At 37.0% G+C, this 14,076-nt stretch overlaps 1 protein-coding gene across 1 annotated transcript in view; it reads right to left on the reverse strand.

Moving 5' to 3' along the window:
• Nucleotides 1-1,446: 1,446 nt before the first annotated feature.
• The window catches only part of CHD9 (chromodomain helicase DNA binding protein 9), a 56,078-nt gene continuing 43,448 nt past the window's right edge, over nt 1,447-14,076 (reverse strand). Inside the window, exons 31-38 of the mRNA XM_010296736.1 lie at nt 13,359-13,519; nt 11,377-11,649; nt 10,431-10,599; nt 9,231-9,370; nt 8,491-8,712; nt 7,713-7,841; nt 5,573-5,677; nt 1,447-3,627 (exon numbers count right to left, since the gene is read on the reverse strand). Coding sequence (XP_010295038.1) covers nt 2,764-3,627; nt 5,573-5,677; nt 7,713-7,841; nt 8,491-8,712; nt 9,231-9,370; nt 10,431-10,599; nt 11,377-11,649; nt 13,359-13,519 — 2,063 coding nt within the window. The 3' untranslated portion in view covers nt 1,447-2,763. The remainder of the gene's footprint in view (nt 3,628-5,572; nt 5,678-7,712; nt 7,842-8,490; nt 8,713-9,230; nt 9,371-10,430; nt 10,600-11,376; nt 11,650-13,358; nt 13,520-14,076) is intronic.

Raw genomic sequence — 14,076 nt, forward strand, 5'->3', positions numbered from 1 at the left:
GAGTGAATTTACATCCTTGCCTTGAATTGTTTAGAGTTTTTTAAGGTCCTAAGAATAATTTCAGTTTTAGAGCTTGACACTGAAACTTAACTTTTGCTGCTGAAAGATACGTGTTTAATCCTTACACAGAGAGCATTATTTTCACATATTGAGGCCGACATCATGGGTAGTCAAAGAATATGTTTAATAAAAAATAATTAAACTTCCATTTGCTCTATAGAACATCATAGAAAGTAATTCAATAAATTACAAATGACTTTTTAAGACGCTTGTTCAACTACAGAAAGCAAATTCAGACTACACAGAACACAACTGGCAAATATTGCAAATGTCCAAAAAAAAACTGGACTAAGACTTGGGTCATGAAGCCTGAAACAAGGGATAGAAATACAAGGCAATAACAGCTAAGGTTCTTTTAGTAACTACCAACACACACTTTATCATCACCTTGGATATCCTTTTAATTTTAACTTCAGTATTAGTGTAATTCTACTGAGGTTTCCTTATAACCCTTAACTTTATACAACCGTATTTGCATATAGTTTAGCTGATAGTGGGACATTTTTCCCCTTCTGGTTCAAACTGATTAAAAATAAACCCAATATATTATGTTCAAGTCTACACCAGCCTTCATTACTTGAAACTGTAATTGCCTTATTACACAGAAAGAATCACTAGAATGGTAACCAAACTCACTTGACCATCATTAGGAAAATACTTTATTTCATAAATCTGATATAAATTAGGTTTTAGCCACAAGATTTCGGATTTGTTTTGTGGGGTAAGGGTGGGAAGTGATGGTATCGTTGACATACTCCATCAGCAACTAAGTTAATAACTGTTTGCAAAACTTTGGCTATTTCATAGATGCATCCTCGTTAAATAAAAGTGCTATATTACAAAGGGCAAAATATTAAATATGAAATACTTTTACTTTTTTTTTTTCCTCATGATGAAGAATTGCTACCCCCTTCTCTTGGCAGTTTTTAATTTTCACTATTGCTAAGACACTGCATGAAGGGCCAAAAATCAGAATACTATTTGGGAAAATACATAACCAGCACAATCCAAATGGTATTTGTGTAATTGTGTAATCACATGTAATACTGCTTCTAATGATGGGGCTAGTTATTTTGCACATAGAAACTTCTATTTCATTGGTAAAGTTCTTGATAAAAAACAACACAGTTGTTTTACTGTACAAGCAAGCAACAGAACTATATCAAAATATACAGTTTTTGTTTTTTATTTTTAAATTTATCCCTTTGTAAAGCTTTTTCAATGACTTCTACTAGTACCTGTATCTATCTTCTCTTAACACTTGCCTATTCTTGGACCGCAAACGATGTAACCAAGGTCAACTGAAGTCTTGGTCAGTTCAGAACTTCTGTAAATGTGAATCTGGGCCTCGGCTGTGTCAGAGTAATAGCAGCTTAAGAAGGAGGAATCATATCACACATCAAATATTAGACAGATTTTATATAGTAAAGGGTTCTAAGGATTTGGACTTGAACAGATGCCTTATGCCCTGTTACTGTGGTTCCTATGAATAATTTGTCTTCCTTACTATTCAAAGTGCTTTTTCTTTAGTGGGTAACTCAGCATAATATATGAAGTGATATCCCAATAATGATTTTGGGTAATATTTAATATTTAGTCAGATTTAAATCTGCAGAAAAGTTTAAACTCAAAAGGAGTTCAAAACTATCTATACTTTATTTACCATTATTAACTGGTAATTCCAGGAGGTTTTATGACATAAAACACAAATAGAAATCTACACAAACAAAGCAAACAAACAATTTTTACATGAATTATGCAGTGTTGAAAGGTCTTTTCAGTGGCACTTTATGACAGTTTGCCTTTTCTGAGTCTTGGGGAAACTACTCCTCATTTTGGGACTTCTAATTCTGCGGAGGGAGCCCAAAACTTTGCAAGGTGTAAACTAAATAGATCTACATGGTGCCAAGTAGCATGAGATAAGACAGTTTTTGCTTTAATTTCCCCTTACTGCTGTCAAAGGGAACAGTTGTAGTAAGGGGGGGGAAAAAAACCCCAACAGTCATATCTCAGGTAACTCAGATTTTAACATGATATACAGGATGTCTTTAGAAAACAAAACAAAACCTGAAAACAAGTAATAGAAACCAATGTAAACTTCCTAAACTAACTCAGCTGAGGTAACAGGTAGCCAGTTTAATTGGCTGATTGGGAAAAATTTATCTTCTTTTAAACACACTTGTACCTGAATTGGAAACAGCAGTGCATCACAACACTAGAGCATTTTCATGTAATTAAAGCAATGGATGGTGATGTAGATTCTACAGCTTTCATGACATTCATTAGCTGCCCAAATTATTGCTGAGTTTTGATCTGTAAATTATAAGTGTCAAGGAGGCTGTAAAACTATATTCAAATTAAATCAATAATATGCATAAAGTATTCTGTGTTCACTGCAAATATATTAAATATACAGCTCTTACTTGAGCATTATTTTCATAAAATTAACCCCCCAACAAAATTATAATGCCTTTGTTGTAATTTTACACCATTGTGTATTTGATAGTACATACAAGTTCAGAAACTTATGAACTTCAAGAAATATTACATGCAAAACGTCTCTGAAAGCAGTTTGCACTTCTAAACAAATACTGAAATGTTCGGTCAGTAAATCATTGATGCACTCAACACTGGGTTATTTACAATGAAATAATTAAAGAATAAATTCAAAATCAGTTTATAATTTAAGTGCAGAGTCTGGGGTCAGTCTTCATTGCTAGAATCTGAATCCTCAGATGAAGACGATGTACTATCAGATCCAGATGAAGCATCTGCTTTCTCTGAACCCTCATCTGTGCTGTTTTCATTGTGAGAGCTTGGCTCTGTTCCCCCTTTGTCTTCCTGATCTCTAACCCTACAATTTTCCTCCTTTTCTTCTGTGGGCTTGGCTGAGCCTGTGTCATTGCTTTCACTGTTCTGTACATCAAAAACATTAGACTGAGACAAAGCTGGGATATGAAGATTAAGGCCTGGAGTGAGAAGCATCCCTGGGTAAAGTATGTTGGACAAAAGTAATGGGTTAAGAGAGAGAGGATTGGCAGCTGCAGCAGCAGAGGATGTTGACGGAGAACTTGAAACAGAGTTTTCACCACCAGTATCCGTATTTTGGTCTTCTGTCCTTTCTTTCTTTATATCTGCCTCCTTTGAATCGCTTCCCTTTTTTTCCTCTGAAATAGATTCTGTAGACTTTGTTAGAAGTCCTCCCATGCCCAGCAAGTTTGGTAATCCAGCCATCCCTGACAGCAGCATGGGGAACATGGCAGCCACGTTCTTAGCTTCTCCTCCAGTAGTTAAGCCAGCTGGCATTCCCATTAATCCTGCTGTTACCTGCAGCGACTGCAGGTTTTGCAGGTTTTGTTGTAAGGCCTGAAGACTCGGCAGATCCACTCCCGGAAGCAATCCGTTAGCTAGCAGAGGGTTAACTGATACGCTTGCAGCCGTGGCAGCTGCTGCAGCTGCTGTTGCCTTAGCAATCTCACTTTTGGGGCGTCTTCCTCTCCGGCTTACTTCTTCCCGCACAACGGGTCCAGTGAGAATGCGGTCAAACATACCTTCTGGAAGAAATCCCTGCAAGAGACACATTGGGTATTTTTAGTATTTTGAGAGCTTAAAGATGAAAAAGCAAAAGCAAACAAGAGTCCCAAGCATAACAATAACGGTGTCAAAGGTTATTCTGGTATGTTAGCACAGCAGCTTGATCCTCAGACAGCTCGCTGGGATTTGTGGTGACTGTGCTATCACATCTCAAACATCTCAAGGCCCATTTCCACAGTGAGGTCTACACAGGTATCTTCTCAGACTCTCTCCTAACTCACCCTCAGATGTGTGTTTGCAGATCAAGCCAAATATAGCTAATTATAGGAGCAATCTCAATTTACGATCGAGAACAGCATTGCTTTGCTGCATTACATTTCCATCACTTGACAGTTCAATTAAAAAAATTAGTTACTCGATTTGAAGTTAAATATAAATGTGTGACTGCACACAGACCAATCTCCGAGCCCTTTTTACTATTGCTAGTGTCTGTTAAACATCCTCATATTTCACCTCATCCATAAACTTAAGAATGAAATTCAGAGCACTTCTTTTTAGAGCTTGTACAGTATTACTTCACCTCTAAGACCTCCTAATGAAGAAAGAATCACGATGGACACTAATATTAACCTCTTTGAAATATATTGTCTTGAAAATTCCTCTTAAAAACGGCAATTGTAAGATCAACTATTACTCACCTCCGTACTACAACAGCCTTTTTTTGCCCAGAAAATATCTCTAATTTAAAATACACCAATACAACTAGAGGAACTCAGAACTCATGCTCTGTTCTTCTGTCCTGTGGATCACTACTAAATTCTACAAGTAATTCTGCTATTACTCATACCTTGTTCACTGCAGTGTAATCCTGCTCCTAGTTACCTATTTTTCTACCAGAATGTCCCACCAGGGTACTGGAGAGACCAGCATTTAGAATTTCACAGAAAGATTAGGCTGAAGGTGTAGCGTAAATATAATACACTTCTGACAAGTCCTAGTAGGTGAGGAAACAGGCTTCACAAGAATATTGAGAAAACCATCTTCACTTCTGTTAGACACATGGAATGGAAGAGTAACTGCGTTACCCAGAAACCATTCTTTACTACACAAACACAACTTTTCAAGTTCAATGTATGTCCTTATGTTCAAGGCAAATGGGGAATGGACTCATAACCACACACTATACTTGAACCAATGACACTTAAAAGGAAAAAGCCATCAGCTATATTAAAGTTCCCGTAATGAAAATGCGTTCCTGCTGTTTTGTTGGAACTGTGGACTAAGTCCACCAAAAAAATTTCTTTTAAAATTTAACCAAGTACGAACCTCAAACAAAACAAAACCTCAAACTCACTGAATGCATCTTGCTACTAGTAAGAAGCTGGCTCAGGACTACCACGGAACATACTACTTTTATCACTAACTTTTTTGGTAATCCTTTCAGTAGGAATACATGGCCAATACTGAAGCTGTAGTGCAGACATACTCCTACTTGTATTAACCTTGTTCCCTCCACTAGAATCTCAACACTAGTTTTTAGCTAAAAACAAAACCTCCTTAAAGGTGCACACTTGAAGTATATCAACTAAAAAGTGAAATAAATATTTAAAATTGTATTTATCTTCCTAACTGTAACTTGAAGAATAAGTGTTCCGTGGGCTAATACCTTTCTTAAAATCTTCAAGGCTACATTTATGAGATGAAAAAAGTCACAGTATTACAGTACCTTCAACCAAATTTCTAATTTGGGGTTGCCAGCCACTCTCCCTCCCTCCTACTCACAGCTGTGCCAGCAAACCAGTTCAGGAAACAGAGCTAGCAGGAAAAAAGCTAACATGGGCTCACATTCCGCATTTAATATAATACCAGAAATGAAAAGCATGCCTTTTGGCATGCCTTTTTTTTTTTTTCCCCTGTTGCCTTGTTTGTTCGTAAGATACATTTCATGTCACAGTCATCTTATTCTGCAAATACTCACAGATTGTTTTACAACTTCGCCCCATTCAGGAGCCACTCCATACTCTGGATTTTCTTTCAAGAACCTGCACAAATCCTTCAGAGGAGGAGCAAACGCACCCCCCACCTAAGAAGCAGAAGACAGAAGTCAGGAAATACTTCTCATTTCGTAAGAAAAAGGCAACATTTCGTACCTGGTTTCATTTCTGCCTTTTGTATAAAACAATACAAATAAAGTCTCATAGTAAATTATCAATGAGTAGGATATAGCTTTTGACTGGTTCCTGGTGGTGTATGTGAGATACTCTTGATTTGTTCTAAATCTACTAAACTCAAGCTCATGTATTAAACTCATATTTTGCAACTTCAATGTTCAATGTTCCTAGTAAAGTTTAATATCAGAGTTTATTTAGACATGCAGTGAATGGAAGAGCAGCCACACAAATAGAGAAAAATAGCAGTCCAAGTACTACCAAGAAGCTTGTAACTACAATCCTGTTAAACTTGTCCTTTATGCACTAACTCAGTCCCATCCTATCATCTCAGTCTACTTCTAAAAATACTTCCATGAAGAGGCTCTGTTTCTCTTGTGAAATTATTTCTTATATTTTTTTCATGTGAAAAAGGCCAAGTTAAGACTGCTAGGCAGCGTGCCTTAATAAAATCATATAAGCAGGAAAGTAAGCTTTCAAATTAATCAGAAGTATTGTTCATATCCAGAAAGAAAGAAGAAATGGTAGAGGGAAGAAAGGCAAAAGAATTCCAGCTTCTGCTCAACTTTATAAACTGCAACTTAAACTCACATTTCTAGGCTACTTTTGGTCTCTTCACCCCCTGCTACTAAATGTATAACTGAATTAAAAAAGAAAACAAGACAAAATGAGTTTGGTGATACAGAGAAGTTGGGGACACGTTATAAATGGGAAAACTGAGGTTAATAAAGTAACAGAACAGAGCCTCAACTATGGTGTGGAAATTTATTACAGAAGCCATCATGAATACACAGGCTTTTACAGCAAGCGCAGATCAAATCTCTCACTCCTCGATCATCAACTTCGAAAGGATTCCTCAGGGCACGGCTTACTGTAGAGCAGCCAAGGGTCTGTTTTTCAAGAGACTAGCAACCATACAGTTTCCTCTTTAGAGCTGCTGTCTCAACGCACTGAAGAGATTAAAGACTCTCAAGCTCTGCATCACTCTTCTATACAGATGCACCAAGCTTCTGACCTTAGTATAGAGCATAAAAAAATTGCCTGCTTTCCTTGCAACTGCTCTCTAACGAAAAGAAACGCTAGCAGTATCATAAAAGAAGATACTCCATACATTGACACAATACCTCACAGACTCACACGTGGACTGCTGCTCTGGTACTACATTGACATTCAAAGACACCATCCCCACACATGTGTCCAAATTTGTTCAATAAACAACAGTAATGTTCTGCATGCATTTCTTGAGTATCGCCTTTTAGCCTTCCCCAAAGCCTGTTCAAATGCATTATGCCTTTCCCAAACTTTGATCACCTGTCCAAAAACTTAATTTCAACACCTGGTCTCCCATCTTCCGCTGTTGGGATTTTATACAAGAATGCCCCTTCTATTTTTGTTCCCCTGTAATACACTACTGTTTAACCTAGCAATGTGATTTGCAACGGATATCTACTGGTGCACCATAAAGGTCAAATGCCAGAGATAATTGAAAAAAGAAAAAGCAAAATAATCCAGTACACAGGATTTAAGTAATTCCAGTGGACACGTTTCTATGCATGATGCACTACCAATATAATGTCAATAGCGTGTAAGTAGTAATGAGAAGATATACACAAAATTTTTAACTGATGAGGAGGTTTCTCCTTTGATCAGACAAACACGTATTTCAGTGGCCATGCCTCTGTATTAGTCATTGACACAAATACCATAATATATTGAGTGATCAATTCTATCTGAACATAAACCACAAGGTAAGTTTCTAACCGTATCTTACATATTTGCATAGTTGCAAAACGTTTACTAGAAGATTGTTATTGACTTTCTTGCTCTGTGCCAAAACCTTAAAACAGTAACCTTTCATTTTGCACAGTATTTTAGCAAGTGTAGCATATAGAGTTCTTCAGGTAACTTTTTAGTTAGGGAACATCAGAATGGGAATAGTGTTATAAATACCTTTCTTGCGTTTCTTCTATTTATAAGCTGAACACGTTCTTCACCAGTCAAACTATTAACATCCAGTTTATTAGGGTTTCGACAACGGTGTCTTTTTTGTTTGGGCCTCCCATCGTGCAGCTGCATCCTCTGTTATAAAGGAATTAAAAAGTCAATTACCTTTCCCATAGAATTGTTTTTAAAATGTAAGATATCTGTGCATTCTCTTGAGTCAGGCATTCACTTGACACCATCTCTGACTTCAGAAATATTTTAATAACAATACTAATTTACTAATCACAATCATATAATAAGCAGCCAAGTAAACAGCAGAAAATCCTCTCTGATGCCTCTAGCCATTGCTTTGTTTTAGTAATTTTTCAGTTTTCAACAGTGCTTTAACTGTCAGGAATGTTGCTACTGTTTTGTATTATAACATCTTTATGGACAAGTAAGGTTGTTATTCCAGATATCATACATATGATTTTCTTACATTCTATTCAGTGTTAACAAATCCCAAATTCAGAGGTAATATGAGAACATCATACCTACACAAACATCACTACCATAGCACTGTAATGTAGGTATGAGATACATCCCTCAGTAATGTCTTTAATCCTCCTGCACATCACTAAATATACTGCTTTCAGCTCCTATCAGCAGCATCATGGTAATATGAGTTTTCCTACCTTAGCTAACTCTGAAGGAGTAATTCCATTAACACAGAATACAGATCCAAATATATTTTATGAGAAATGTTTTACTATTTAGCTGAAGGAGAGCTGAAAGGAATACTCACAGGAATACAGGCTCCTGAGTCTTCAACATATCCAGGATGTTCTTTAAGCCACCTTTCTAAATCTTTTCTTTTGGGTGCATCATCACCTGCAAGCCTTGTTCCGTCTTTTAGGTTAATAACAGGGACTGGACTCTCTGCATCAAGCATGCCTTGGGACTGCGTGTAAGTGAGTGCTGGGTTTATTCCTGCAGCAACTTGACAGGAGTTAATACCTGGATTAACCTGGAGAAATGAAAAACATTTGACTAAGTTCTCCATAGAAAACAAAGCATCACAATTATTTCATGCATGATACAATGAAGGCCAGAGTCCTGCAGATCATTATGCACACACCCAAGGACTCAACGAGACTACTCATGCCACAGATAGCTCCTTTAAGTCACTGTACAATCAGGTCCTGTAACAGATGTTACAGGAGAGCATGTCAGAAAGTGTTGCTAGGTCAAATATCAAGGTTTTAATAACATACTGTTAATTACAGTTCATCAAAACTAGAATCAAACTTACTGTTGAAAAATAGTTATTAATATTGTATATATCTAACATTTGGTAAAGCTCTACCAGTTCTCATTTGTATAGTCATAAACTGTCAGTGAAAAACTTCAAAAAAACAAAAAACCCAAACCTAACAGTTTTGAGAAATGAAGATTTTCTTCTACGTTGAGAGCTGGTGATGCTCAGTTAACGGATTAACAGTAACTTTGACCTTATTTTTGGATACAAAAATCAAGTTTACTTACATGATTAGGCTGTTTATTTCTATTCATAAAGAGGACATCAACTCCCTCCACATTCTTCCTTCTTCCTCTTCTCTTTTTGACTGCAGGCTGACTGTCAACTATGACTCCATTGGCACAGGCTGTTAAGTGACTGGAAGTACCTAATTAATGATGCAATGAAATTTATGTCAGACACTTGAGCTGTTTGTAACAAGAAACATGTCTGAATTAAAAAAAGGAAAGAAAATTACTTGACCTAGTGCAAGTGCATACATGTAATATCTAACAGAAATTGCCTATTGTTTTATGGTTGTTTAAAACACTACTAGTATCAGTCTCTGAAAAGCCACTCTACTATGAAGGTTTCCTACTACTGTCCCCGACCCCCTCCAAAAAATCTGTACAGGAAAAGGAGAGTTGTTAAAAACTGCTGACATCACACACACAGAGGCACACATCCCTAAATAAATATTTATAACAAGACCTTAACGGTATGTTGCAAAAGAACAATAAAGTACAAAATGCAAGTGAAGGGTAGCATTTTTTTTTAAAGGAAATGTTCTCATCCATGTATGTATGCAATCTCAATGAAATGCAGTCATTTCATCAGAAGCTGGCCTAAATCTAGCACCCAATTCTAACAATTTCAAGTATTTTAATCCAAATTCTAACTGCTTACTTTACGCTCCTTTTTGGCAGTGTACACCCAATATTATTTTTTATGAAAATAAGCTGTAAGTTTTGGCTTATAGCCAAGAAATTGGTTCTAGGCTATTGTCCTCCACTATTTCTTTATGAGACGCAGGGAAGAATATAAGTAGTGCAAGCTGACACAGGCACTAATATGGAACTCTTCATCTTTACTTACAAACTAGCTACAGTAAGCTCTGAGATAGAAACTGATTACTGTCAGTGTAGAGTGATGCACTTTATGATTACGGAAATCTTCTTGTGGGGGTGTTTATGATGTATAATGGGATCCTTCTAATAAATGAACATTACAGTAACTGACACCGCGAGAGAGTATTCATGCGTCCAAACTCATGCCTCAACTTAGGTGCTCCATTTCCCTAACACACTGGAGAGAATTCCTCCAGACTGCAGTTTAGAACAAATAACATTGCAAAAATCTCTCTCCACTGCCTATACATGGAGATCAAAAGAAGAACCCAGAAGATAAGATTTAATACTAACCCTTAGGCCCTCTGACATTTTATGTACCTGATTTGGGAAGTGATTTTGGGAAGTTGACAAGACTGGTTTCTGAAGCATTCTGGAGTTCACGTAGCCGAGCCAGGTATTGCTGCTGCCCCAGTGCACCTTCCTCACTTTCAAATGGCCTTTTCTGAGACAGTCCCTGCTTCTGAAAAGTCAATTTCAAACCACCTTCCTGTTAAATAAATGCCAGGGTTAGAAGTGTCTCTTCTGAAGCAGAAATGACTACTTCATAATCAGGATTCTCAAATACAAACAGTTACTCCAGAAGAGTTCAGGAAGAATGAAAACATTGTATTAGACCTTAAAACAAGTCTTGCTTCTCCTCCATGTAAAAACCAAATCTGAACAGAAATTGCATGGAATTGCTTCTATGAATATAAACTTGACACTGAACAGCTGTCCAGCTCCCTAATCCGGTCCTAAAGAAATGCCAAACCCAATTACAAGAGGAAATTTTCATACATTTGTATGTGCTACAAACAGGTCTCAAACTAAAGCTAAGAAAAATGTTTGAAGCTTCTAGCCTGCATTTGAACTAGGAAATTTACCTATAACCCTCTAAAAGGCCATGAAATAATGAAGTGCTTGCTGGATCAGACATGCTGAAACGTTTAAAAAAAAAAAAAAAAGGAAAACAACAAATACCTGTCTTTACTAACCAGATTTCTAAGAAACGGCATAAAACAGGCTGTCTGAGGAAGCACCAGAATGCCAAAATTTCAATTCAGAGAGAAATAACAATGATTCCTTCCAGTGGCTTATGCAAATAAAAAACACCCAAACAAAAAACCCCAAAACCCAAACACTCAATGCCCAGAAGCAGCAGACCCAAATACCCACAAACAAGTGTGTGAAGGAAGTGACAGTGAAAGCAGGCAGCCACTTGCAGGTAAAGCATGCCGCACACCGCAATCGCAATCAGGTCCTAGGGCAATAAAAATAAACATACGTCATTGATTTTCACTGTAAACTCCTTTTCTCGTACATGCTTCTTCACCTTTGACATCTGTGGTGATTGATCATATTCTTCTTTAACACCTGCAAGAGGGGGTGTTGGTACACTGGGCTCGCTGTAATCTGCAGCTGCACCTGGGCTATCCAGAAGTTTGGTTGTGTAGAAAGATGCCACCGTATTGCTGTCATAGCTCCTTCTTGCTGAAGGCCATTTACCTTTCAACACTGTCTGACAAATACTGTCAAGTCGATTAATCATGACTCGATCCTAAATAACAGAGAAAATATTTTCGTAACAGTAATGTTTACCAACACTGTACACATTACATCTATGTATTATCTTCTAATTCTAAAAAGAAGAGATACAACAGCATTTTTAATCACTGCGCTTGGACTTAGAAGATTTCTCAGTTCCTGTATTTGTACCGATGCCCTATAGAAGTTTGTGAAAGCCACCTCTGTACTCAATTTCACCAGCTGTAAACAAACATGCAATCTCTCTTATCTATACAGGGTCTGGGGCCTGAAATGCTTGAAACACCGTATCTTCCCTTTAAAAATCAATGAGATAATTTAACTACCATAGCGTTTGTAGGTCTGGCTTTCACTCCTTGGTAGCAGGGTCTGAACCTGTGAGCAGCACACTGTAACGTATCTGGCAGACAGCACTTATAAAACTAAATCTACAGACTTTTGTTCATGTCTCACTTTAGCTTTTGAAACCACTGTTCCATTCTTTAGACACCAAACACAGACTTGACTTCACACACCTGCAGAATACATAGATCTCGAGTCCCAGTAAACTCAGCTAAGTACACGTAGACTCTGGAAACTACCAGGTTTTCTGATAATTTCAGAGTGCAGTTATTTGTCAAATAAAAAATATGAATGTTTAAATTACCTGTTCTGTAAGCAAACATTTTTTGCCAGGTTCAAGACACCTCCCCCACCCCGTATTTAAAAAAAAGTCTGATTTTATACACTTTGAATGGAATTTTTCACTATCTGCGAAGCACCTGTGACACGAAAGTTATGCTCCCCTTCCCAAAAACGAACATTCAGAAATTATGAAAAGTAGTGTTTAGGCTTAAATGCATCTTCCAGGAGCAGACGTAACAACTAAAAGCTCCTGAAGGTCAGATCCTACGTTTATTTTCCCTGTTTCATCACTGTGTCTCCTGTGCTGCCTTCCTTTTCAGACCTTCCTCAGGAAAGAAACCTATCCAAAAATATATCACAGTTGAAGTTTATGTAGTGAACAGGCATCCCAGCAATTTTTTCTTCATCTTCTTAGTTAAGCTAGTAATTAAAAGTTTAAGAAACTGCTCTGTGGTCTTCCAAGCTATGTCAGCCATAGAAATTCAGATATGACTAAGGAGCTGAAAAATATTCAGTATTTATTTCAAACAAGATTAATTTCCACTCACTTAGCGTTATTATCTTTTCAAAGCATACTTCGGAATTTCACTAATTCACATGCGGAATCGTATAGTTAAAAGTTGTATTACACCAGTGCTGCAGCCAGCCCATACTTTAATATGACTTAGGATTTTGCAGTGTAGCTGAAGGAGTCCTACTACTACTAAACTAAATAGCAGAAACACTTTCCTAACTGATTTCTTGTTCTGTTTCTTCTTTTTTTTTTTTACGTTTTTATGAACTAGTCTAAACAATTCCTCTCCCAGACTTAAGATCATCCAAATACCGGACAAATTATCTCATCTTCATCTTAAATATGCTTCCTTTAAAGTTTCGTTTCCTATGTGAACATTCTCTTTTACACATACAGCTATACAACTGATGTATAAAATGTTTTGTCGTATTTTTACTGTATTTTACCATGAACAAAATTATGTTTTTTTTCCAGAATCTCCCCATAACTCAGTGGTATGGTTTTAACATATTTAATTGAATGCTAATGTCACAGTCCACCTTCTCCTACAACTATGGTTTTCCAAGTAGTATTTCTAAACTTGCCTTTGGCCAGTAGGATGCAGCCAACATGTAGCCACCTTGTAGGATATAACTGGAATTTGGTGTCCCGTTGTTCATCTGGAAACTGTCTTGCGTCTCATCTTGTGTTGTACTCAGAGAGGCTACACTCTCTTCATCATAGGCTTTTATATGCGGGGTTCCTTCTGCTAAATAAAACCACTAATATCATTTGATGTCGTAAAGAAGTTAAATGCTCATTGTTAAGTCGTTCAGGTGAACAAAACACACAGAACAATGTTTGGAGACAGCAAAGTTAAACTGAGAAATTAATCTGTTAGGTTTTTCAGGATGACTGCTGATCCTTTTCTAGGCATGTAAATTCCACACATATTCCTGTTAATATTTCAAGAGCTTAACAAGTCAAACATTTAGCTATTTGAAAACAAACATGCTTCAGAGTAACCTGAGACAGCCTCTACTTATTTTAACATATTTCCTTTGTAAGCCAACATGCACTGCAATATAGAATTAAATTGAATTGAAAGGTGTCTATCACTAGAACACGGCAAATCTACTGGGATACTACTTGAAAAAAAACACCCCATTTCATTTACTGGATGGAATGCTGGATGTTCCATGCCTTGAACACCTGTGTCTGCATCATTCAATTTTTACGTTTTAATCACAGAGTATTTTTTCCATTATTTACTTTTACCTCCATCCAGACAACAATGTAAGTTTCACTATGACCTCGGGAAAG

This window comes from Phaethon lepturus, unplaced genomic scaffold (assembly GCF_000687285.1).
Source record: "Phaethon lepturus isolate BGI_N335 unplaced genomic scaffold, ASM68728v1 scaffold9511, whole genome shotgun sequence".
Taxonomy (NCBI): Eukaryota; Metazoa; Chordata; class Aves; order Phaethontiformes; family Phaethontidae; genus Phaethon; species Phaethon lepturus.